We start from the raw sequence: 11,298 nt of genomic DNA on the forward strand, positions 1-11,298 counted from the left end.
TCTTTGATTTCCAAATTAAATGCAAATTATATGTGCTGATAAATCTGTGGTAGCTTCAGTCCACACCTCCAGACTCTTGAATAGGCTTTGCCTTACAATCCTCTCGAGGCTCCAGTTGTCCTTGCTGCTGCTTTCCATTAATATACTGGTATATTACGACTGCAGTATTTTTGCAGTTAACTCCATGACTTTGTAGGCTGCAACAGTTTAAGATTAATTGGTCTCCTAATATCGTATAACTTACTATGAGCCATCATTTAAAAAAATTTTTTTTACTTATTCACCCAAACTTTTCAATTATATTCTAGTTTGAGATGGGATGCCATAATTATAAAATTGTTTCATCCTACAGATTACACAAGCATGAACTATTAAGTGTGGAGTCCTTAAAACCAACACAGTCAAAATGTTTTTGGACAAGATTTAATACATCTTTTCTCTTCCTGTACATCCAGGATGCAGGACAAACATAAACCTCAAAACGTAACACAAACCATGATTAAAACTGCAGCTATTATCGGCTTGCCTTTACGTGTTCATGCTCAAACTGAAGTTACTGATTTTAAAAGGAAAAATCAAGACTAGGTTGTTTAGCACCAGAATCCAGACAGAATTTGCTTTTTCTCTTTCCAGACTATACTGATTTTTTTTTTTACTGTAGACATGAAAACCATGTCTGCACGGACTAGCAGAGGTTTCAGAGGTGGTTCACGCCAACAGATGCTAATCCGTCAACGTTTCATCACTAAAAAGATCACTTTTATTCAGAGACGACATGCTTTTTCACTGGAGATGGAGAATTACAAATTTAAAATGCTTAACTCGCATGTTTCCCCCCCTCCAACAGTCACATGGAGAGGAAACTGTTTAAGAAAAATAATCATTTGGGGAAGGAGGGCAGCTCACTCAAAGTGATGAAACCATCCAATCTGCACCAGAGGAAGTCCTGTTTTACATTTATTTATTTAGTTTCTCATGCCAGTCTTCCCATTTGCCAATGACTAAACTTGCAGTACACCATTTAATGGTTTTTACAAATGTGTATATTCTGAAATTTAAAAACCTAATACTTTGTCCTGTCACAACGTATCAAAGTTAAAATCACTTTCTTACAGCTCCAGATCTGTAGGACAATCTTACAGGACACAAAACAATATGTAAATTGCACCTTGCTTATATTGATTCTCTGCTCAGGGAAGAATAAGGGTGGGGAAACAAAGAGAGATTAAAAAAATAAAAAAAAACTGGGATGAAACGCTACAAAAATAAACATTTCCACACCAAGATTTAAATGTGTCATCCATTCATCCACGCCGCTTAAAGGCGTCTAATTTTAAACTAGTCTTTCAAAGACCGATTCTCGTCAGCAGATAGTAAAAATTTCAAAGCTAATTTATTTACTATATGCGGGAACTAGTAAGCTGAACCCAGCGTCTGGTAACAAGACAGATGCCGTTAATTGACACGTTAAACATGCTGACGTACAAACAATGCCATGCATATACATGGACACACCAAGCTCCAACACATACAGGCTAAAACTCAGGAAAAAAAAAATGCTGCTGCTTGGTTGACATGTTATACTCGGATTCAGCTGAGATCTGATGTAATCGGATGTTAATTGGTTTCAGGTGCCTTATTTTAACGTTAGCACGAGGGTAAAATCTGCAGCGAATAAGCAGATAATTAAAACCGTGTCATGATTGTGAATCCATATTAAACCTTCTGCTGCAACAAGTGACCCAAGAAACAAACAAAACAAAACAAAACAAAACAAAAAAAAAACACAGCGAGCCCCCCAACCCCACCACCCACTGCTAAAGCCGTAACCAGAACGTCCCCCGGAGCCACGACGCAAGCTCTAGTAATACAGTCACAGATGGAGGCAGTGCACCAAGGCTAACACCTGAACATATTGCTAAGTGACAGTGAGCGACTAATTACCAACAGAAAAAAAAAAAAAAGTAACAGATTCATAAACTAACTTTCAAAGAACTCGGGGTGTCTAGTTGTAATTTACTGACCAGTACACAGAAACAGAGAAGATGGGAATTGGCTGTTAAAAAAATAACAGGAGCTGTTAACAACCTGGCTGTCAAAGGTAACATGACGCTGAAGTGCTAAAAGACAAAAAAAAAAAAAAAGTAATAAAAATCATCAATGAACACGATTTTTTTTTTTAAAAATCAAACAAAAGAAAACAAACAGCCGCAGCCAGGAGCTCCTCGAAGGCCACCCAGCGTTGACAGCTCTCGTTACTGGTAGTGCTAACTGAGGCCCGACGGCGCCGACGTCTTCAGACTTGTTCAGTTGTCGTCCTCCTCCTCCTCGTCGTCGTCATCGTCGTCGTCTTCGTCGTCGTCCTCGCTGATGAGGTATCCACGCGCTCCGCTGGGATGGGGCGGCGAGGGTGGAGGGGAGGTCTTGGAGAAGAAGGGGAGGCGGAAGGTGGGGGAGGGCGAGCGCTCGTCTCGGGTGGGGCTGCTATTGGGGCTCTGCCTCGGGCTGATGGCCTGCAGCATGCGGCCCTTGCCCTCCTTCAGCATGTGCTTCTGTAGGGCACAGAGGAGTTCAGTGTACAGTCAGCGGGCCAGGGCCGGCCCAAGCGTTTTTTTGGGGCCCTAAGCAGATTTTCATTTGAGGCCACCCCATACCAACATGTCAACACCAGATGCTTCATCATTCCTAAGCTAGTCTATGGTGTCGTTAGCATCACTTATAATTAACATATATCATACTAGTGTTGTTATGGCTAATGATTTTTAACCTTAAAAGGAAAAAAAAAAAGGATATTAAAATGCAGGGTGATATTTAAGTGTGCTATACTATTTTAACTATTTGTAAACACTAAATGTACAGAAAACAAGTTAACAATATCTTATACTTCCCCAACAGCTGGAAGATATCAGCCTATTATTTGTGTAACAACTATACAAATAAAATGGAAATATGCATTAAAATTTAGTTTTTTTTTAGTTTTTTTTATATGTATACATTTTATTACTCATAACTCATATATGCCTTGGGCCGGCTCTGCAGCAGGGTTTTATTCTTCACTGGCAGTCATGAAGTAAACTTTGTTACTGACTCCTCTTACAATTTTTCTTCTCCTCTCATTTCATTCTTTGTCTTATTATTAGTATTATTACCCTTTGCGTTGATTCCTACAGTTTTCTAGTGATTTTATCACTTTGCAGCATAAAAAGTGCTCTATGAATAAAGTTTGACTGACTGAACGTGGAGCTCCAAAAAAAAAAAAAAAAAAAAAAGTATAAAGCACTGCAAAATATTTGTTGAATTCCAACATACGTCACCGTGGCCTGATGTAGGTGACCTATGATGAAATCAGAGGAAAACTAAAAATATGTTCCCATCGGCTTCTTGCATTAGTTTTCTCCGTTTCATCTTAGGGAAACCTCCAGACAGGTTTCTATCGTCACAGAAACTCCCTGGCTGTTTGCTATCATCCATCGACACGACGCTCTGCTGGCCGCCACTCCCTGCTCCCTGCTGCGTCATGAAGCTCAGCAGCAAGTTCTCACATGAAATTCTATCTGCTTGCCTGCATAAATATTCAGATATAAATGCATTCCTCATCTTGGGGAAAAGCAGAGCAGAACTAACAAAACAGAACTAAATTCAAAAAGGAAAGGAAGAAGAAAACACTTTGCATTTTGGGATATGGTAGAGCTGGGGTTAATTTTAATATTATGTTCATAAGAAACTAAGAAAAAAAACAAGCAAACGATGTTGTTTGCAAACAGTTACGGTGTGCATAAGTGTTTTCCAAGATTAAATAGAAGTGGCTGAAATGAGTGATTTAGCTTAAAATCATAACATTCAAACTTATGAAGCTTTTCCTTTCTGTGTGCACAACATTTGCACAGCATTTGTTAACATGTACTTTGAGGATTTTATCTGACTTGGGACCCCGGGGTGAGATTAGCTTTCTACAACATTTAACAAGTTTATGATACAGTAGGAGCTCTCTACACTGCAAAAACACAAAATTTTACCCAAGTATTTTTGACCTACTGCAAATATCTTAGTATACTTGAAATAAAACTAAATCTAGTTTACAAGTAATTTACAGCAAGGTGTATGAGCTTGTTTTAAATCAATAATTCCTTAATATTGATGAAAAAGCACATGTCTGATTGGAAGTTTGTTTTGAAATAGACTGTCAATGCAACAAACACGAAATTATTGACTTAAAACAAGCTCCTACATCTTGCTGAAAAGTTACTTTTAAAGTTAGTTTTGTCTCATTTCGAGTGTGGTGAGATATTTTCATGATTGTCACATACTGTGTCGCAGTTGTGGTCGTTTTCACTTATTCCATTTCAGTCCTCGTCAGAAACGACGGCCCTGCTTAGATTCTAAATTTGTTCCTCAGTTCTCACCTTTATAAAAGATTTGTACCTTAAATTGTTTTTGGAAAAGATCAGCTGAGAGTTTGGAGACCAGACATCAACCAAATCCCCATCAATTGTTGTAGCGACGACGACGAGGCATCGTAAAACACACGTTGAAGCCAGAGTATTCAGCAACGCATCCCCACACCGTTACCGCGACGCTTTCTTAACAAACCTTGCTGATTACAAAATGATTTGGAACCACAAACAAAGCAGCGTGCTCACCAGAGCTCCCTCAGGGCCGAACATCTGCAAGAAGTTGCCAATGAACTCCCTGGACTTCTCCTCCCACTTCTGGATGAGGTCGATGCTCTTCTCCTCCACCTTCTGGACGAACTCTTTGCTCTTCTCCTCCACGTCACGCACCTTCCTCTTTACCTTATCGACACGCTCCTGCAGGTGGTACTTCTTCTCCTGGTGTGAGAACAGCAGTTATTTGGTTATTTACCCTCTTGGAAACGGTGAGACAGCAGAGGACAAAGCCACGTCTGTGATGAAGCAGAAACATCGTACGTTGATGAAGCTGACGTTGAGTTCTTTGGCTGTGTAACCTCGCTGCAGGTTGCGTCTGACGTACACGTCGTAATCGCGGACGATGCGAGTGATGATGTCAGAGGTGGAGATGCCCTCTGTCCGCTGGGTGGGAGCAAACATGCCTGCAGAAATGAACCATGAGAAGAATGTTCCCACATTGTTTAAGGCGAAGTTCAGTGTTACTCCTCCTCAGCATGTAAGGTTTGTGGGACAGGAAGTTCAATTTTGGTTTGACTGGTTCTTACTGAAAAACTTCAAGAGACTAGCATAAATGCTTTTGCAACACATTCTAACCAAAATTGAACATTTGTCATTTCAACAATCAGAGGTTTTCAGAACTTGTGTGTATTCCAGGGGGTTTAAAGCATTTAACCCAGAGGAAACACACACATGACGCCCAGCATCCACTGTGTCAAACAAAAAGAAAAAACTTAAATCATCTATTTCCTTTGCCTTCATGACTCACCTGCTTCTTTAATGTGCTTGTACACGTCATCACTCCCTGCTGATGAGTACGGGATGTCATCATGGGCCACAAAATCAATCTGAATAGGGCATTACGACACACATCATTCACCAGAGCAGATTCTGATTGATGGTTTGCTCATGAACAAGAATCCAGACAGTCGTTTCACTCGGATGCGTCTTTGTGTTAAACACTCACGCGATGTTTTGCAAGGAACTCTGGTGTTAACGTCCAGGGAGCGTTTCGCACCACTTCGTCCACATAGCGGCAGTGTCTGATGGCGTCGTAACGCTCATCCTCATTCATCACAGTGAAGCCCTTGTACTTGTGGGTGAGCTCATCACTGCAGACTGTGAAGCCAAGGAAATGTTTACATTAAATCACTGGGTTAACCCCTTTAGGAGTAGTGTTGCAAAAACTCCCCACACAACCAAGCTGGTGTATGTAAAACCCCCAATGCCTGTTGATGCCTAATCTACATATACCAAAGATCATATGGATTCACTTTACTGCCACCTAGTGGATATAGTTATGATAAATTATACTTAACTTTTGTTTATCTTTATACTAACTATCTAAATTAATGTTTAGTTTACAAAATGCCTAAATTGTAAATGAATGTTTTCCTCTAAAACATTCAACTAAGAATAAATCTTGTGCAAATGCCAAATTATATCAGCGGGTGGCATAATGTTGATTCATCCCGAACAGTTTCACCGCCTAAATATTTGTACTCTATTGAAATGACATAGTGAAATACATTTTTCGCCATTAAATTGTTCTCAGTAATATTTCTATAGGACTTCATATTGTTGATTTGCCATCTCTCCTTAGCTGTGCAGTTTCAGCTTTTAGGATGATAGCAATGTGGGTTGTGTAGCTCTGGATATGGAAAGCTAAACCTAAACAATCTTCTTTATTTGCTTTGCAAATACTCTTGACAGAAAACATCCATCTATCATAAGCCCAGAACTCTCAGAAGCATGAATAAACAACTGCTGTGGAAGTTAGCGTTTCTACATGCAAGGAAAAGAAAAGCTGCGTTTCAGGATGTTTGACACCAAAATCCTCATAGGAAAAAAGTAAATAATCAAGCAGGAAGTCATATTACACAACCACAGAGAAATATGTATGGTGTTTTATAGGCTTTATAAAGAAATTGCAGATACATGAATTGGAATATATTTCATTATTTCAGTCGAGGAAGCTGCTATATCCAAAAGGTAACGATTTGGATTTGTGATCACATTTCTTCACTCGATTATATAAACCGGTGCTTCTGAAGCTTTTATCACAGAGTACCTCCTTTTTCAGAAGATAAACAAACTGCAGCTCCTCCCACTCGAAACCTTACATTAGTTTGAATGAGGGAACGACAAAAAGTAAACTTTGCCAAGTTTCCTTAGTAAACTAGTCCAGATATTTTATTTTTCTAAAAAAAAAAGCTATTGGTACTTTTATCCGCCATCTCTTTGTTCAGAGATCAAATATGAGGATTTAACATTTTTCAGAAGCTTGTTACCAGGACAACCATCTGAATTCTCCAAAGTGCATGTAATGCTGAATGAGAGAATAAACCTGAAATTGCTCAATATAAGATTGACCTAGAGCTTTTTTTTTTTGTTTTAATCCAATTTTATTTTACCGTGAATCTAAAAAACACACGAGCTTATCGCTTCATGTAAATATCGAAAAGATGTTGGGTTTTCTTTTCTTAACAATTCATAAATTTTCCAAATCTAGATGGTGTTCCCCTTCCCTTACCAAGTTATTACTGTATTATTTACTCAGATATTGCAAACCTGTGCTCCAAAATGTACAAACGAATCAGATGCTTCTGGATGTTATTCTAAGGGTAAATAAAAATGTATGTTTGCAAAGAATACTGTTTTAATCGTTAATCCACTTGAAACATGGATTACAATGCACCTACCTGTATTTATTTTTTTCATATTTTTCAAATTCTGTAAGCACACTCAGAAGTAGGCATTTTTATGTTTAAAGCACAGCTGACTGTCATTTAAGTTTCATTTAGTGCAAAAAGTCTCAATATGTGCAAAGTGTTGACCTTTCCTTGCCACGTCACGGATAAGTTTACCCAAAATCCAGACTTCTACACTCAACTCACCTCCGACGATGAGATGCGAGTTTGGAAAGAGGCGCTTCGCCTGCATCAGAGCTCTGGCGTGACCTGAGTGGAAAACATCAAAGATGCCATCTGCATAGACTCGGACGGGTCTGCTGACTGGAGGGAGAGAAACAAGACAAGAGAGGAATGAACAAACGAGCCATTGGAGGTGAAGGCAATAAGGACTGAGAGGAAACCTGCAGACGCTCAACACAAGTTTACAAAAACCAGAGACGGAAACAGTACGAATGAACTCAAAAAGCAGGGAGTTGATCTGAAACTCACGCGGTGTTCCCTTCTTTGCCTCTTCCATGGTGACTCTCTTGTAAGGTTTTTTATCAGCTGGCTCGAGCTCATCAGCAAAAGGCGCAGGGTTTTTCAGTCCCTAAACCATCCAAATGTGTGGGGGGAAAAAAAAAAAAATTGTAATACAATCCTTTAGTTTAACCCAAAAATGATTAGCATTACCCTCAAGAAGGAAAAATGTTGCTTTTGCTCTAGTTTTGTAATGTTTTTCCCTTCTTTAACAAAGCATAAGGATGTGGCAATAAGTGGTCATGCGTGTGAACTGAGCACTTCTTAACAGAGATCAGCAGCACTTTTGAAACTCTGCTGCCTAATGCTATTTGCAACGCTTGGAACATAAAGGAATCAGCAGAGCGCGTTGGGCGAACAGAAAACACAAGTCAGGCACATTTCAAAACATAAAAAGCTGAAGGGCGGAGCTGACTCACCACGGTACATCTGGGGATTTTCCCAAGTCGTTCCCCCTCTTCCATCTCCCCATTGGAGCCGTCTCTTTTTCTTTTCCTGGACATCACCAGCTCGTTGGAGCTCTGGGCCGCCATCTGGGCTCACAGGCAAAGACATGTACGACTAAAACAGTTCACACACTCGGGCGCACCGCATCCTTTAAAACGCGCCGCACAGATACACGCCCTCAACTTCATGCTGCGTCAGGGGGGCAATGCCGGGGACACGGTTGCATAATTTTAAAAGACTGGACTGACTGCAAATCTGGACAGCTGTGACGCTACGGAGGTTGTCATGTGCTTGGTGAACTTTGACCCATTAGAGAAAAACTGAGTCGTGAGTCGTGCTCTTTAGCCTTCTATTTGACTAAATACAAAATTAAACAAAACGAGAAAAAACTCAAAGTGATATTTAAAAAATAAATGAAAACAGAGCTAATAATTTTGTAGTTTTTATGTTGGGGGCAAAGGATAATTTTTTTTCTAAAATGTCTGATTGAGAAGCGATGGTCATTAATAGACAAAGCACTTAAGCATTAGATACTTTTCATTTTCTGATGCCATTTTTATGCATATTAAAACAAAAACACTAAATAACTTCCAGTTTTTACTAGATTTAAAATGAAAACTGATTTTTCTCAGTAGTGTTGAATTTAAGGCTACAGATTGTTAAATGTTCTTCTAGACATTTTTTAACGTGGGTTTGCTTTAAAAAAAAAACACTGATAGTATTTTATTAATTAAAAAGACAGTTCCAACATCTGTAGTTTACCTCCCAGTTTATCTTTTGACACTTAAAACAAACCAATAACACACACAGGAAGTCTTGCTTTTCTCACATCTTCTACCATCCTGTTTTGGTGACAAAATGACACACGCCAGTTTCAAAAAAAGAAACAGGCCTCTGTAATAATGCTATAATTACACATTACGGAAACAGTAAGTCGGTAGTCTTGAATTAAAAGTTTCCATGAATTCCGATCGTCTCAAAAAACAAAGTAAAGCATAGGTTAAATAAAAATGAATCGCCCACATTTAGTTTGAAGGAGTTGCTGGAGGTACTAATTGGTGCAGCGCTTATAAGAGTTTATTAATAAAACTACTAGGATATTTTCCCGTCTCACTGATTGAATGCACTCAAATTACAGCCTGGATTTGTCAGCAACTTTGTCAGCCTGTATGCAAAACGTCCAGAAGCCACATGGGATTTCTGGAGCCGAATTCGGCCTTTCTGCTTGAGAAATTATAATTTTCCTCTCTTTGTAAAAGTTTTATGCTTCTCTACTCTACAAAAGCAAAAAATAAAAATACAATTGTTGCTGGTACTTTGATTTTACAATGCCATAAACCGTTTTCAGATGGAATATATTTACAAAACTCGAGAAGGTTCTGCAGGCCTGGGCATTTTCTATTTTAAGTAGGTGAGGGCAGAAATGCCGGTTGGGATCATAGAAGTTGCTGACCTCTGGAGCAGAGTTTTAAATTTGTCTGTGATCCCAACTCGCACACTCCTCCAATCTATATGTCAGAATACACCAAAAGCAAGTAACTCAGTGCATTTATAACATTGCAAGGGTTCCTGTGTTATGGGTTGCTACTCTGCCCCATTCCTCACATACCATCACCCCACCAAAACGGAAGCCACAAGTCGATTAAAGGGAGTGGTCACCATTCATACGCCACTTCTTTATCTTGCATTTACATAATAACCACACTTCATTATTTACACCTATCACTTTTTTATTTATTTATTTATTTTTTTGCTGGACGTCAATGTTATGCTGAAATCCACAAGTTATGAGAGTGTGACTAAGTGTTATCGGTAAATAATGTAACAGTACACGTTCCAGGTGGTGATGGTGACCCGATCTCACACTGGGCAACTTGTACAAGCGTTTCCACCCCCCAACCCCTTCTCTACTCCCTTTTCTTTCAGCTGCAGCATTAAGTCCTGCAGGACTCCCACACTGACAGGAGATTTACATGAACAGCAGATGTCATTCTCATTGAACCTGACTGCTATAATAAGAAAGGAACAAGAGATGGTGCCAAAGTCTTATCTGACCACAAAAAGAAGCGAACAAGGGCAGGGGGCTTTGGGGGCTTTTAGCCTCATGTAATGGGCTTTACTGAGCCAAACTGAGATGGTTGTTGATTAACAATGAGCTTACTGATATCTCTGAAAGTGGAAAACACTGTAGGACTAAAAAAAATGCTTCAGGACAACTTTTTTCCCCTGGAGATCAGACATTAAACATGTTTGCCTGTTTAATACAGAAATATTTCTAATCGGTTCTTCTGAATTGCTGATCGCCACCTTTCCAGTCTGAGGGCTTCAGCTGCATTTTCCAACAATTTTCTCGATAGGAGTGAAATATCACTGGCACATTTTTGCAGATTTAAAAATTAATATATGACTGCAAAAAGGTAAACTCGGTCTGAAAGTGATCAAAAACAGCTGACGGAGTGGTTATTCTGGTGGCACTGGTTGAGTAGATCAGCCGTTAAAACCCTGACCTGTTGGTTGTTTACATTAAAGCTTCATTTAATCTAAAACACCAAACACTCGACCTGCGATATTGGTTTAAGATTCAACAACTGTCTCAAGTTGTTGCCAACTCACCGTGCACTCCTTTGTCCCGGAACCCTGATTTAAAAGGGTGGGCGGATTCCAACACCTCGTCCTGCCAGTGGTCTTAGCTAACGCCGCTAGCCGCCGTCGAAAGCTAGCTGTCAAGTTGTGTGGCTAAGTTAGTTAGCATAAACCGTTAGCTGGGTGCTCATCTGGCATCATTAGCATGAATAAAACTCCATGAGCGACCAAAGAACCGGTTCCGGCTGCGTCGGTGGCGACAACTAAGCGATCGCCGATAAGATGGATAGTGTATTAGCAGTGACAGCCTGTACTACAACGCTGACAGGTCACCAACACAAGAACTACAAACCTAAGACATCCTAACAGGAAATACTAAGCAACGCGTTTCCGGTTAACTGTTTTTGTTG

The 11,298-nt window shown here is 39.7% G+C and overlaps 1 protein-coding gene across 2 annotated transcripts; it reads right to left on the reverse strand.

Moving 5' to 3' along the window:
* Positions 1-407: 407 nt before the first annotated feature.
* pcyt1aa (phosphate cytidylyltransferase 1A, choline a) lies at positions 408-11,260 on the reverse strand. 2 transcript variants are annotated; one of them, XM_017310234.2, is made up of 9 exons: positions 10,919-11,260; positions 8,281-8,391; positions 7,829-7,928; positions 7,544-7,660; positions 5,614-5,765; positions 5,416-5,494; positions 4,929-5,071; positions 4,641-4,829; positions 408-2,552 (listed from the first exon to the last, which is right to left on the reverse strand). In XM_017310234.2, the coding sequence occupies exons 2-9, from the start codon at positions 8,389-8,391 to the stop codon at positions 2,307-2,309; spliced, it is 1,137 nt and encodes a 378-aa protein (XP_017165723.1). In that variant the 5' UTR covers positions 10,919-11,260; the 3' UTR covers positions 408-2,306. The 2 variants fall into 2 exon arrangements, with proteins under 2 accessions (XP_017165723.1, XP_008431910.1); XM_008433688.3 differs by having other exon boundaries at positions 8,278-8,391; positions 10,919-11,259.
* Between the last annotated feature and the right edge of the window lie 38 nt (positions 11,261-11,298).

This window comes from Poecilia reticulata, chromosome 17 (assembly GCF_904066995.2).
Source record: "Poecilia reticulata chromosome 17, P_reticulata-male-v2, whole genome shotgun sequence".
Lineage (NCBI taxonomy): Eukaryota > Metazoa > Chordata > Actinopteri > Cyprinodontiformes > Poeciliidae > Poecilia > Poecilia reticulata.